At 41.0% G+C, this 15,654-nt stretch overlaps 1 protein-coding gene across 6 annotated transcripts in view; it reads right to left on the bottom strand.

Annotated features, from left to right (window-relative positions):
• The window catches only part of rptor (regulatory associated protein of MTOR, complex 1), a 167,114-nt gene extending 151,460 nt beyond the window's left edge, over positions 1-15,654 (bottom strand). For all 6 annotated transcript variants that reach the window (XM_086033595.1, XM_086033597.1, XM_086033596.1 and 3 more), the window contains exons 1-2: positions 15,176-15,654; positions 11,563-11,734 (exon numbers count right to left, since the gene is read on the bottom strand). In XM_086033595.1, coding sequence (XP_085889721.1) covers positions 11,563-11,727 — 165 coding nt within the window. In that variant the 5' untranslated portion in view covers positions 11,728-11,734; positions 15,176-15,654. The remainder of the gene's footprint in view (positions 1-11,562; positions 11,735-15,175) is intronic.

The raw sequence follows: 15,654 nt of genomic DNA, 5'->3' as shown, positions 1-15,654 counted from the left end.
TGAATCTGTATATGAACAGACTTGAGCAGCTAAGAAACAATGGCACCCCACATAGAACCATATTTTTATTTTCAGGGTTGTAGAGAGGAACACCAGCTGGCTGGACAAATGGGTTAAGAAGGCTGGCTCAATGCTGGGGAGGAGCCTTGACCCTCTTGAGATCGTGGTGGAGGCGAATGTAGGACAAGTTAAGTGCCATCATGGACAATAGCAACCACCCTCTTCACCTCACCTTAGTGGGAAAGAAGAGCAGTCACAGTCACCTAAATATACTGACGGACTGAATGCTTCAGAAGGACCTTTGTTCCAATAGCAATTAGGCTGTTTAATACCTTAATCTAGGCCAGTGACTAGGGCCCATTTGTCTATTTATATCACCTAGACCCAGTAGTTGATTATTGACTACTTTGTATTATATTCATGTATTTATATTCTTGTAGATATGCATGCATTTTGGGTCCAGTGACTGTGAGCTGCCTGAACTTCTCCAAAAGGATTAATGAAGTAGCTACTGTCTATCCATTAAGCTATCTAATGAAGAAATAATGAATGCTATAATAACCTCCTATAAGCTGTATGATTATCTTGCATTGTCATTTATATACCAAGCACTGATCCATTTTAACAGAACACAATCATTGTTGTGTGAAGCGAATTATTATATATATGTTCACTAAATGAAATTATGAGTCATGAAAACCTATAGAGAAATTATAGGATGAGTCATTTCAGCTCTTCTATAATGCTCCCTGCCTACTAACCCTTCACATCAATACTGGTCATACAAGAATTGCTACAGAAAGGACGCATATAACAAAGGCTCATGTCTCTGACAAATGCAAAATCAGGCCAGTCCCACAGTCTTGGGTGGCATCTGGGGGAGGAGGATTAGTTATCTATCAATTTCTATCAATCAATTCTATCCATTTTGAGCAAAGAATTTGGAAAATGGTTTAAAGTTAACCTACCAGTCCCACCCACCTTGGTAATCTAGTTTACAATTATACTTAACATATATGTTTTGAAAACAAACATATTCAATCAATGCCTTCATGAATAATTTTGAAAGAAAATAATGTCATTCAATGTTGCAACTATTCTACTTGCAAACTAATAGAGACAATGCAAGATGAAGAATTATAATGAGACATGAAACAAAACAAAAAACATTTGCAATATCTCGTAGGGTTCTTCTCAAAATTGTGTATTGTCGCTGTCCTTTGAAAAACGCTTATTTCCTTTTTTTCATTGTTCTTTTACATGAATGGTGTTTCCACGTTACAGACATTGCATTCCTGAATTGTACAGTACATACCTGTTTTTCACAGGACAGCGACGATATGAGGATTCATATTTTAATTGTCCTGCTGCATTCACACAAAGAAGACATTTGCAGTTTTTGTATCCTTTTGGAGTAACCCTGCTGGAACCCTTCCACATTATCAGCCGGCATTTCAGGGTCTCAGGTGTTTTGTCCCTTAATCTGTACACCTTGCCTGAGTGGGGCAGCAAAGACTGATGAGGCTTCACCTGCAGATGGTTTCCAAGTGTGGGCTCTCTCCTTATTCACAGCCATGTCGAGCTGCACCCGGCTGCTGCCGCGATGCCTCTAATGTCTTTCTTCAGCTGTTTGGCTTCCAACCCCACTCTCTGAAGGAAGTAGTAGACAGTTTTTGCTGGAAAACCATGACAGACAACTTTGATGGGGAAGACGGTCGCATGCCAGCCCTCTAAAGCCACTTTGTCAACCAAATCTTGGTATTTGGCTTTTTTCAGTTGATGGGATGTATCAGCCTAGTTTCCCATGGCACTGTGAGCTCAACGATTACAATGGTTTTTGTAATCCTGGATAACAGGTCTATGTTCGGGCGAAGCTGAGTCACTGCCACATCCTGTGGTAAAACAATCTCTGGCTTCAAAATCAACTCTCATCTCCCAATCGGAAGCTTGTTGCAAGATGAAAGGAAAGCTTTTGGTCACTACGCTGGTCTGAAGGGCCTTGTCTCCTTCACAAAGGCTATATGGCTTTGGGCTGTTGCACCTGCTCCCTGTTGGCTTTGAATCGCTGCTGCTCTAACCAGTTTGTGATCTCTGTGAGGACCTTCTCTGTGAGGCCTCCATCTGTGGCGCTCCTCTACCAGGGCCTTCGGGCAACCAGTTAAGAAAAGATTCAGTGTGCATGAAGCTGCGTCACACTGGTTGGAGGATGGATTTTTCTCTTAGCCCCACATCTTCAAATTGCTTAGGGTGGGCAACATGTCTGGCAAATCTGATCACTTTCACCTGGCAGTCTTCCTCCACGGCTTCATGGACTCTTTGCACCTCAAAGCCTCTTCTAACTTTGGCATCGGCCCTGCTCTACCTGCTATTGTTGCAATCTACAAGACCGATGCGTACCTGGCATACAACACCCACAATTTCTTGGCGTTTCCAGTAGGATTTGGCTTCCTTCAAAACATGCCGGGGCTTCCACTTTCTCCCACATTCGACCTAGGTTGAATCCTGCCAGTGTGCTTGCTCGTTTGTCTCACTTTACCATCTTACAAACTTCACTTGCCAGTGACTTTTGAAGGTTTTGCGATACAAGTTGACTGCACTGAAAGATGGAGCCAGCCATCTCCACAAAGATTTGCTACACAACCTTTCCATTCCTTCCACTTGCGATATGGGAAAGTCATAGAGCAGAAAGGGCCATTGTAGTCAAGTATGATACCATCATGGAAGCATCAAACTTCAAACCTCCCAAGAAGTTGACTACTCATTGCCTTGAGCCAGGTGAAGATTTGGGCCTTGGTGCTTGTGAAATTGCTACTGTCCTTTCGGGATCTGTCAAAATGTTTTCCCAGGCATCGAATACACTGATGTTGGATTGCTGGCATCTCTGTGCCTGGGATTCTAAAGATGTTTCTTGTTAGCTTCCCCTTCTCAACACTTAGGCTGTTTGACTTTTCAGATTTGATTTGAAGACGTGATCACATTTCTATCTTTTCCAGTGCCCCGAGAATCCACTGTTTTCTCTGGATTGATAGGGTCATTACTGTCACGTCATCCATGAAAGCTTGAGAGGGCGGGTGTCTTGTACCGTCCTCATCTTTCGGGCCTCTGCCCTGCGTTCCCTCTGCCCAGAGCAGCAAATTCATAGTTGCTTTGAAAAGTGTGAAAATCGTGCACCTTATTATGATGCCCTTCTCAAGTCTTTACTATTTGGTTGTAACACTACTACCCATGGTGAACCTCATCCATAGTGCATCCACATGCAATATTATGACCTTCACTACCTCCGATGGAACCTGGTAGTGCTCCAATGCCTTCTGGATCAGCTGATGTGGAACACTTGGATTGGCAATCGCAAGGTCCAGCCAGAGAGATGGAGAGAGTGTTATGCTTGGTCTTGGCTTCCTTAATGACCTCGCTAATCACTGATGTATGCTAGAGACAGCCAGAATACCTTGGTATTCCTCCCTTTTCGACACTGGGATCGATGAACTCGTTGGCCAGCAAATACCTGAATATTTCCCCTCCACATCCAGAAGCAAAATCTCTCAAAACTGCTCGAGACCCTTGGAGTTTGCCTTTTTTATTACAAAGCAGCCTTCTACTAGAGCAAAGAGGCTGGGTTCCAGTTTCTTCTTCCACAAAGTGCAGTGGAGATTTGCAAGCAAGGCCGAGTCTAGGCAGGGGCAAGAGAGAACTCGCCCCCTCAAGTAAATGTTGTGCCCCCCCAAAATAAAAACCCCCAAATGTATTATATTTCACATATTTTTATTATTTCATGCCTCGCTGCTCCACTCCACTTTTTACTGTCTTAATGTCTTGATTGCCCCCTCAAATATAAAATATATCAACTTGTTTCTCGTGTAACGTTTCTCGATTCCGCTGCATCTCCCCTTTTCACTCTGCTCAGAGTATTGGCCTGCTGCCGGCTCGCTGTGAGGGATAGCTGTCTGCGACGAGCTGAGACCCAACTTCCAATCACCCTTCAGAATGCAAACGAGCCAGTGTTGTCAGTTAGAAATGGTAAAAGGTGCTGGGAGCACAATGCCCCTCAAGATTTGTGGGTATTCCCTCATACATGCCTGAGTTGGCCTGGGAAGCATGTCTCTTTTTACAAGAAAAAAAAAGAGGATACCAAAAGTATCAGGGCATGCTTGGTATACAACTTTGACTCAGGTCTTGATCTTCTTAGCTGCACTGCCATTCAGATTGTTCTCTTGGATAACATTCACATCCTCATCCAGCTGAGCCCATCTGTGGTCTGTTGATGGTTGCAAGTTCAGGCCTCCTCTTGAAGTCCATGGTACTATGAGGTCCGCTAATTCTTCCTGTGCTCTGAGTAAATTGAGCAGGGAGGTCTGGGGCACTGTGGTTTGGCTCTTGGCCCTGATACTCCTCCACCGACTGATGAACAACTTTGACAAACTCAGAGAGGTTTCTCTGCATAAACTCAGGTGCTCTGCATTGCTGACGCATCTCTCTGCCTTTGTAGATTTTCATGCCACACTAGTTCTTAAACAAGCATCTCAGATGTTACATCTGCTTTTGGCTTCTGCCTTCTCTTTCCACCCCCTTTCCACCAGCACTCCCTGGAATTTTCTGGGATCAAAGCCAAAAGTGAGGACTTTTCGCCCAACAGTCAGACCTAACCACGAACAAATTGTTCTCATGCAAGAGGTCGCATCAACAACAAGAAATTGGTCTTGGACTTTGGTACCAGCAAGAAAAAGTAAACCATCTTACGGACAACGAAAACAAAACACAGGCATCGAACTGAGAAACACGTTTGCCCTATGTCATCTTGACCAGCAAGCTTTGGAGGATCACAGCACCAATGAAAGGTATGAAAGTGGACCCTCTCAACAAATGAGATCAGCTACTGGGCCACAAACTCTGATAATAGGCGACAAAGGCTTATTTGGCATCAAACGGCATAGGTTCTGTGTTTTACTAATGACACGGTTTCTGATATTTACGCTTATAATTCACACAGGAGCATTTGATGTGTTAAAAAACAGTCAAAGATACTGAAGCAAGACTTTGTTGACCTACAAAAAATGCAATCTCTGAACGCAGAGGTATTTTTAAGCAGACCTCTTCTTACAGTCCGGCAAGGGGATGAGCGTTTCAGCTGTATAATGTCGCTGTCAAGATGGCTGAGAAGCATCCGTGCTTCTCATTCTGTGAATTTTATTGACAGTTTTTCCAATTTTGGGGTCATCATCTTTTCCAACGCAATGGGATTTATCTTACTAAGCAGGGCAGCAAACTACTGACTGTCAACACTGTCCAAAGTGTGCGTCATAGGGCGCCACATTCCCAAAACAAAGGCCACGTTTAACCACAACAACAGATAAGATGAGATGCTAAGGACCAACAAGCACACATTGAAACTCAATAACCCACATCCCTCCCTCCAGAACAGATTGATTTTTCCTCACCGGCCCAAACTTCTGGGCCACATCTACCCTTACATTCAACCCAAACTTTGGAGCCACCTTCACAATGCCAAACACCCCCACCGGACACACCCCTGGACTGTACATCGCCCCCGAACGACAACTCACCCCAAACTGCACAAAATCAATCGCCTATGAACGACTCCCTCCCACTTCACCGTCAAGATGAACAAGCTTGTCAATATTGGATTCAAACTGACATCACTTCCATCGCTAGTAAACAAAGCACTATTGATTAATGACATCATGACTTATGATCTTGACTTATTTCTCCTCAGCAAAACATGACTAACAGAAGGTTGCCAAAACACTTATGAATGAGGCAACACCAAAGAATTTTAGTTTCCTGAACAAATGTCGCAGTGGCAACAAAGGTGGTGGAGTTGCTGGCATTTTTTAATCATTGTCAGTGTAAATACATTTTATTGGGTGATTTTAATTCACTTGAACATCACAGTCTTTTAGTAAAAGGTGATCCGAAGATTATTGGTGTAATCATTTATACAACAATAATCTCCCTGCCTAATTTACCCCCAAGACAAAAAGGTAAAATTATGGAGGAATTTGAAGAAAACTTTTATTTCTTTAATTTACTCTTTAATGTTTTTAAAGTTTTCTGTTAATGTGTTTAAATTTTGTCAACGTACATTCCAGTATTTTTTGTAAGCTACTTTTGTTTTCTCTTCTTTGCTTTTGATCCTTGTTAACTGTTGTGTTTGTAAATGTTTTTTAGGTGTTGTGTCTTTCATTGTGTGAAGCACAATGAGTTGCCTTGTGTATGAAATGTGCCATATAAATAAAACTGCCTTGCCTTTCCAAGTCCATTTTTAAGATCCTTTTACTACTGTCCGTGTCTTTAGCCGTTTGTGCCGTCCGAATTGGCAGATTGTCCTACCCTTTCCTCGGTCTGCCTGGGGGTATTGTCTTTGTTCGGAACTCGTCGCTTTCATGTGCAGTGCTCAGGGGTGCTAGCCCCACTATTGCGTGCCATCTTTCCGTGCTGTCATCAGTTCTTTCACAGATGTTTGTGGGTCTTTCACCACCTCTATTGGGCCTCTCCCCACGGCCTTAATAGTGGTGAAGTGAACATCAGAGATGTTTCCCTAAAGCTGCAACTGCAAGAACTACACTAAAAAATGGTAATGCGGAATGTGACCTGTGATGGTATCCTTGGGAACATCCGTGCTGCTGGGGCCCTTTTCATCCGCAACAGGCATCTCAAGGTCTTAGGTTTGTCACCTGCGCTGCTGGGACCCTTTGCATCCTCAACAGGCATCTCATGGTGTTAGGTTTGTCACCCTGTAAACTAACAAACTATGTCCACTTTTTCTCATCGAACGCTAAGTCGATATAGTAATTACCATGACAGGCCTATGTGAAGACATTTTCAAGGTAAAAACAAATGATTAAAAATTTCACTCACCACAGCTGCACTTCAACGACCCGTGGCCGTTTATATTCCGACAAGTACAGTCGGACAGAGTGTCATAGTGTTTGCTATCCATCCATCCATCCATCCATCCATCCATTTTCTGAACGACTTATCCTCACTATTAGCAATTAGCTTCGCCATAGCTCGGCTCGCCAGCTCCTTCTTCTGCCAGACAGGACAACAATCCACGGAAGTCCTGCTGATCGACTATGTTTGTGAGGATGTTGAAAATGCAGTGAAAAATCCCTAGAATGAGTTTGTACTGTAATTCGATTTTACTTAAGTCCAGACGATTATAGTGTCCAGCAATGAAGATATAAGTATAGTTAAAAAGGAAAAGGCATGGCTGCATGAAATGCACACAACTACAAAATACTTATTTCTTGTGAGGATATCTAACCATAACCACAACAAACCACTTCAAAGGTACAGAGGTTGTAGTGGGAAAGACTTATTGATTTACCAATTTGTTTTCTTTTGAGTTCTACAACAGCCAATAGAGGCAACCAGTTAGGTCATATGAATCAAACTGTAATAAATCACATTATCATTCACAATAAAATCCTGTTGTACTACCGTAAAATCCTGTGAATAACACAGACCTGTGTACATGTATTTGTAAAGGAAGCAAAAAATGTAAATATTTTTTTAAAAATTAAAAAAAGAAAGAGTCATTGCATAGGCAACGTTAAGCCACTGTTGTAATAATAAATGTCACTGAATAGCACAGCATATGTTGAGTCCGGATGGAGACCGGCTATGGATGCCGTTTTTCTTTTCCTTACCATGAGTGGTTTATATTTGTTTAGACTTTTCTCACATTTAAGTATAATATCGTTTTTTTCTCGCGCTTGTGTTTTTCCATGGAGAGGATTGGTCACGCCGATCTTCCCCACCAATACAGGGGACCGAACAGTTTGGACTGAGTCTGAGGTGTGTTGCGTTAGCAGGTTAGAAGTTCAATTTAATCTTGATCTTTGTTTGTTTGTTTGTTTGGATTCCCCTTGACACATTTTGTTGTTTTGTTGATTATAGATTTTCTAAATGCGTACAATTATGTAAAAAAATTGCCTTTCAAACATATGTTCCTCTGTATGCAGATGTACATTTTCATACAATTTGGAGACAACAACACTCTTAAATTTTGTTAGTTGCAATACTAAAGGAATAACCCAATCACCTTATATCTTAGAGCAGTTGAAGTCAATGCAATCTTCTGTGGCTCTGATCTTAGAAACACATTTATCCGAACCGGAACACAAAAACTTAAGGAGGGAGTGGGTGGAACAAGTTTACATATTGGAGGAAGATAAAAGGAGTGGTTATCCTCTTTAACAAATCTGTATAGTAGAATAATGAAAAAAACTTTTCAAGATACAGAGAGGGCCATTATGTGATGGTTGTTGGAACAATTGCAAGACAGAAAATAGCTATCCTTAATATATACACACCAAATGAAGATTGTCCACACTTCATCAAAAACATTGAAGCCCGTTTGGCAGAGAGAGGAGATGGTGTCATTCTTATTGGAGGAGAGTTTAATTGTACTCTATATAACAAATTAGATTACCCAATTAATGATGAAAACCCAATCCAGAATGTCAAAATCTTAATTAAATGATATGGGGGACTTGGGTTTGGTGAATGTCTGGTGACAATTCCATCCAAGAGACAAAAATTTCACATTCTTGTCACAAGTTATTTGAGAATAGACTACTTTTTAATTTAATAACCCCACATATACGAGGTAAGAAACATTACAATAGGATCAATAACAATTTCTCATAGCCCAGTTAGTAAGGAAATTAATTTAAGGGGTGATAGTACTATTGGAGACTTAATGTTTCTTTACTAAAAGATGCTCATATGAAACAGGAACTTAAATCAGCCATGACTGAGTACATTTCCATGAATAACAATGACACCGTTTCTCCCTAAATGCTATGGGATGGAGGAAGGCCGCAGTGAGATGGAAGATTATATCTCAGGGATCCCGACTCAAGAAACAGAGGCTAGTTAAATAACTTGAATTGGAGAATGAAACTGAACAATTGGAAAAGAAACATAAAAGAAATAAGAAAGAGGAGACACTCAAAAAGTTGAAAGAGGTCAGGTTGAAATTGGATGCGATGTTGACATATAAAGCCGAGAGGACCCTCAGGTTTTTAAGCAGAAAATACTATGAAATGGGAAATAAGGCAAGTAGATTGCTGGCCTTCCAACTTTGGAAGGTGCAATCTAATCGGATGGTCCCTAAAATGAGACACCCAGAAAACAGTAAGATTCAGATACACCCAAAAGAGATATCACAGGCATTTGCGAAATATTGTGAACAAATATATAAAGGTTTGGCCCAGGAATCTAAGAAATTGACATTAATAGATTTCCAAATCCCCTGAAAATGACTATACTGACAGACAAGGGAGCAACAGAATTAGTAGAGCCAATTAGAGGAGGTGAGATCAAAGGTGCCATAGCTAAATTTAAAAATAAATAAATAAAACATTGGGGATAGATTGTTTCGGCAGACAACACTAAAGTGTTTGAGAGTGACCTCACACCCTTGCGTTGTGGAGTGTACAATTATGTTTTGAAGTCAGGAGAACCACCGGATCTATTGTTGGAAGCAATTATCATGGTCCAAGAGGGTAGGGGCTCTTTTAATGTCCCAGTTATCGTACCGTAAGTCTACTGTGTGTTGACTTTAAGATATTGACGTCAATCATAGCAGCCAGAAAACAAAAACACATTTAGAAGTTAATCAAATCAGATCAAACAGGATTTATTATAGAGCGCCAATGAAAAAAGAATTATAAGGAGAGTCTTAAATATACTGTCAATAGCAACAAAAAGACACATAGCCTTCAATATTTCTCAGGATTGATGCATGAAAGGCATTCAAAACAGTGGGCCGACACTTTCTCAGGTATACACTATTAGAAACAGGCTTTGGAGAAAGATTTACCAAGTGGATTGATCTGCTTTAGCAAAACCCTAAATCAAAAGTGAGTGTCAATGGTCAGTGCTCCGATTTTTTCAAGGTGAGTATGAGACAGGGTGGATGCACTGTCACCTAATCTTTTCGCAACCAGCACCTCTACAGAAACAATGTCAAGATGCATGCTGATTACGGACAACCGAGAACTCTGCCCAGCATTGTGGGATGGTGGATTCCGAAAATGGGCCATAAGGGGGCTTAAGATAATAAATTATTAAATCATAAATCATAAATATCAAGGAAAGGTGGAAATTGGAACTGAATACCGAAGGATAATTCAGGATGAGGTGTGGGAAGAGTTGTGTAGGAACAGTCACAAACAATTGAGGAGTCAATTATAGAAAGTGTTTTATTTGGAAATTAAAAATTAGGTATTCAATACACCTAACACTTTAAGATTGCTACATTTGTAAAGGCACCCTTGAGTGACAGGCACTGGAGGAATTGTGGAAGATTTGATGACTACGTATATATCTTTTGGGACTGTCCGCTGATTGAAGCATTTTGGAAAAATGTTGAAGAAATGGAAAATATTGTTGATGTAATTGTTCCTTTGGATCAGTGGTGTACCTGCTTGGAGATGTGACAAAGGATAGATATGATTTAAAACAGGCATATTTTATGAATTCTCTTATTGATTGCCAAGAAAATGATAACTGAATTGGAGGACTATTACTGCACTGATGATAATACGGAGGAGGCAGAGACTGAGACACGTTTATATCATGGAGCAGATGACCGCGAGGCTCCGAATGACGAAAGATGCTTTTGCCCTTGGATGGACAGCTATGGTGCCTTACTTGGAATTGATTTAGAATGGGTTGTCCAAGCAGAAGGGTGTGCCTTGGATTATTTAACTCTGATGTGTGTATTTTCGTTACATTGGACGCCATTTTTATTGGAATTTCGAATTTCATTTTAATTCTTTACGATATCGATCACGTGTCAATCGCGATACATATTGATATCGAATTAACGAATTAAGATTCTATTTTTAGGCCATATAAGAAACATCCATCCATCCAATCATATTCAGGCAATTTAGAGTCTTAAATAAACCTCACCCGCATGTTTATAAAATACGAGCGGAAGGGAGCAGGAGTACCCAGAGAAAACTCGCACAGGAAGCAAGGCCTGACCCGAAATTTGAACCCAAGACCTCTTGACTGGCAGGCACTCAGGCTAGCCACTACTCTACCATACTTTGCGAAGAAACCCCCGGACCAATTTTATATGCAAAGTAGGGTTGCATGATATAGGAAAAACATGCAATATGCGATATGGATATTGACTATGGCGATATCGATATTATTGCGATATTTAACATGTACCTAAAGAAATTAATGTTTTATTATCTAATAAAAGCATTACATTTTAAATCAAAATGAGCAAGCTCAATGCCTCTTTAGAGAATTAAATGTAATTACCCTAGACAATGTTCAACAACGAGATGGCGATGACATTTAAGTTTGCGACTGACTGGTCAAATTCATATAAAGGCATACAATTCCAGAAGAAAATTATTGCATGTCGATATGCATATTGCATGGGCCAATATCGTGCTAACGATATTTTTTCTATATATTGTGCAGCCCTAAAAGCCGACAGGACAAGGTGGCCATGCAGGCACACGTCAGAGCACAGTACAGATTTTGTAGGGGACCAAAGTCGATATTTACCCTGTCCTTCATCCTCCAGCTCTGTGCAAGGGCCTTAGATCCCTCAATCTTCTCAGAGTGCCGTTTCTTCATGAAGGCCAGGGGCAGCTCCCAGTCATTCATGTCGGCCTCCTCTTCAGCAAAGCCCACAGCTGGTGAATGTAGCAAGTCTGCATCCATTTTCATCAGGACCCTACAGGAGAGAACATATTTATGTCAGTAACACACATGCTGTAGCACAGCTGGACTAGTAAACTAACATTCTATCCTTCCATTTTAAGCTTCTCCAGTTCAGGGTCAGAGGAATGTTGGAGACTCTCCTGGATGACTCGGGCCAGATGATAGAGGAAGTGAGGGGGCAGCTCAACGGTGTCACACTCCTGGGGAGTTTGGGAGATTTAGTGCCTTGCTGAAGGGCATCTCAACCAAATGTACAAGTATTTAGACTGTGGTCAAAAGGAGGAGGACCCAAGCAGGAAGGGGGGAGAACGTATCAACCTTACACAGCAAGCCTCATTCAACTTAGTACAATGCTCAGCTACAGTAGGTATCACACAGGAACCTCAAGTTATGAACGACCCTTTTTACAAACTTTTCAGGTTATGCACAAAATTTGGGGAGAGCGGACGGATGTGTGTTGTGCTCCTCGCGCTATTTAACCATCATTGCCTCCTTGCATAAACTCATTGCAATAGCTGTGCTGTTTGTTTTCTTTTTCTTCTTAATTAGACCTCAGAATGACTTAAAGGTTACTGTTGGCTGTAAACACCCTAAAAAACATATAAAACGATGTCTCCACCACGGCCGGTGTGTGCAGTGGGAAGTTCCGCTTCCACACACACTTCTTCCAATCACAATTCTAGGCCGCCTAGACTTCTGATCAATGTAGCAAAAAAGTTTGACAGTATGTATGATATGTACAGTATTTATTATATTGGAGCTAAGTTCGTAACTTCGGTTACCACTCTATTTGAACAACCACTTCAGACCAACTGAACTGACTACAATGGCAAAATAAATACTGTAGTGTGCAGTCTCCAATAAACAATTCAATTTGTTAAACACTAGGGGTGTAACAATACGATTTTTGACCGATATCGAAGTCTAACGACGACACAAAGCGATACATCTGTTTTTGAACAATTCAATTCAATACGATAAAGGCAATTTTGATACGATATTTCGATACTTTGTGGCACTCCCCGTGGCCCGTGGGCTGTCATTCCCCTTAGCGTGAATGAGCCCCCCTTGGATAACCTTTCCTCATATGGTCTCTCTGTACCTTGTCATGTCTTTTTACACAGTTTATCAGGTTGTGTGCTTTGTGTGTGTGTGTGTGGTATGTGTGTGTATGTGCGAGTGCTGATGTACTGGCAGATATATTTCTTTGGGTTTGTCGGGAGGGGGGGCGGTTGCGTGTCTTCTTTTTATGTTGTGTTTTGGACATTTTTATTGGACACGGGACAGCACTTTGAGTTGCATTTTTTTGTATGAAAAGTGCTATATAAATAAATTTGATTGATTGATTGATTAATTGATTGATTGATTGATTGATTAATACTGTAACAGTGGCTTTTCTGTAAATAAATCTATACTAATTAAAGGTAAGTCCAAATAAACAATATAAATTTAATTGGATTTTATTTTAAAACTAACTCAGCTTTACTGACTCCAAAATGTAAAAAAAAAAAAAAACAGCATTGATATCAGAACCAGCTAGTTATCTTAATATTCTACCATAAACAAATTGCAACAGAACAAACTAGTTCTCCTTTTACATACTAACTTACTTTATTATCAAAATAAAAAGCATATTTGCCTTTTTCGCCCTCCTCTTCTACTCCTCCTCCATCCACTTCTCAGCAGTAATGCTAAGTACAGCATCTTATGCTTTTTATTTTAATGTATTTTTTTTTTTTTTTATATATACAAAGTATTTTGACATAAATTTCGACTAACGGTGAAATCCGACATACGCGGAAATTCGTGTTACATCGCCAGTGTAGGAAGGGAACTCGTTCGTAACATGAGGACTCTCTGTATCTGAACAATACTGTATTCAACAGTCTCTTTCGTGGAACAAAAAAATATAAACAAGTACAAGACTTATACATTTTTACATTAAACCTGCTGCTGGGATTGTTCAGTATAAAGAACAACTGTATGTAACAGGGCCTTGTTTAATAACTGTGCGTATGCAACAATTTGTGCACAACGTGCATACACAATAAGAAATTCTTTCAGTACAAGGAGATTTATGAGGGACTTTTGGAACAACTAAGACAGCCCTAAAAATCATATTTGAGGAGGAATCTGATTGGAATCAGATATGCCTGCAGTGTAGGGCCCGAAGGCGGCGACTCTGGACACGCTCTAGGCCCTTCCCGCAGAATTCCTCAGCTGCAGTGCCTGCTGGGACCCCGCAGTGGCGGCAGTCGGCCTTCGTGGAGTCGGCCAGGCCGCCTCGGCTGTGTGCAAGGTGTGACTGAGCTTCACTGAACTTCGTTAAGTCTGTTTTTTTTTTTAAAGGCAATTGTCTGCTTAGTTCAAAGCGTCATTCATTAAATATTGGGGTTGGGGGTTGTTAAATAATCGTGATTGAGAATCATTTTGAACCGGAATCAAATCATTTTGAACCAGAATCAAACCGAAGAAACGGAGTCAGAACCGGAATCGTCCAAATTCAAACGGTGCCAAACCCGAGTAACGACCGGTAATGTACATAAAGAAGAAATGATGTTTGCTGTTTCTCTCTAAAGAAAAACAACACTTATGCCCATCATCAATGGGTGTTCAATAGCATGCTTTAAATATTATTATTAAAGTATTTAAGTACTGCTGCATTATTGTATCTTCTTGACGTTCTACAAAATAAAGCACTCTAGTGAAAAATTCAAGTTCATAGGTTTGGTATCAATATTTTGGTTAAAAATAACTCATAGAAAGAGTTCACAAACAGAAAAAAAGTTCACTTTTAAATTCTTGCAATTTCATCCCAAAAATCTCTCAGTTTATTCATTTGTTCCATTGTTTTTTTTTTTGTGTGTGTTTTGTTTTTAAATAATCTGAATTGAGAATCAATATGAACCGGAATCAAATCGACGAAACAGAGTCGGAACCAGAATCGTCCAAATTCAAACAATGCCAAACCCTAGAAACTAATGCACATTATTTTGAATTTTTGAATTTTCCTCAATTCAGAATGCCCCAAAAGAAAACATTTTGTCTTATTGTGAATGAATTGCACGAGCGAAGCAGGCTGTAACTGGCCAAAACACACCTAGAATCAAACCGATTTAACAGTGTGTTTAGCTGGATGCTGACTTTGTTCATTGTAGCAGCACTGTTTCCACACACACACACATTTGTTTTCAACCATACTTTGGTAAATAGGAATAAATAAAATAAAATGCTTAAGGTGACTTTGGCAAAGTGAAATAGGGTTTAAACGTGAAGTCAACGCTGCCATGAGTTTCACAGGTGGGAATGCCTGCCGGCCGGCTAGGCATATGTTAGCTACGTTAGCAAGCTTCAGTTGACAGCTCTTTCTGCCACTAAATCGGCGAGGTTTGCCGCACAACAAAAAGACAGAGAAGTGCAGAATTGAGCACGAAGCGTGCAGATTTGTGCAGACCTCGGTGTGGAGGGACGATCTAGCCGGGCTGGTGAAGCTCTTCGTCTGCGGACGATGACAGATACCGTCGCACAAACAATTCCGGTGAGAAAATTGTAAGACAGAGTCCACAGTCTGTACAATATGTCAAAACCGTCAAATCCAAGTTGAACGGGTGCGTGTTTGCAGGGGAATCTGTGGCTCTTCTCCCCACGGCTCTTCGCTATGGGAAGGGGCTGGAGACGAGGCCCATCTTCACACGGACAGTCTGCCACAGCCACGCGAGCCACCGCACACACTTAACGACGACTCGGCTCGTATGGTCCTCTGCCACAAGTCGGGTTGCTATCAGGTAGTTTCGTGCACGTGATTTCACGAAAATCACACACAAGCCAGACAACTTCACCGCAGAACCACTTCATCAGCACTCCTGCAAGGGCGCAGCCATCTTGGGTTCGACCCACAATGCACTGTTGGCGCGAGCCTGTCATGACGTCATC

This window comes from Filicampus tigris, chromosome 6, assembly GCF_054856515.1.
Source record: "Filicampus tigris isolate MCC_2025a chromosome 6, RoL_Ftig_1.0, whole genome shotgun sequence".
Taxonomy (NCBI): Eukaryota; Metazoa; Chordata; class Actinopteri; order Syngnathiformes; family Syngnathidae; genus Filicampus; species Filicampus tigris.
This window is presented reverse-complemented; position numbering and strand designations above follow the sequence as displayed.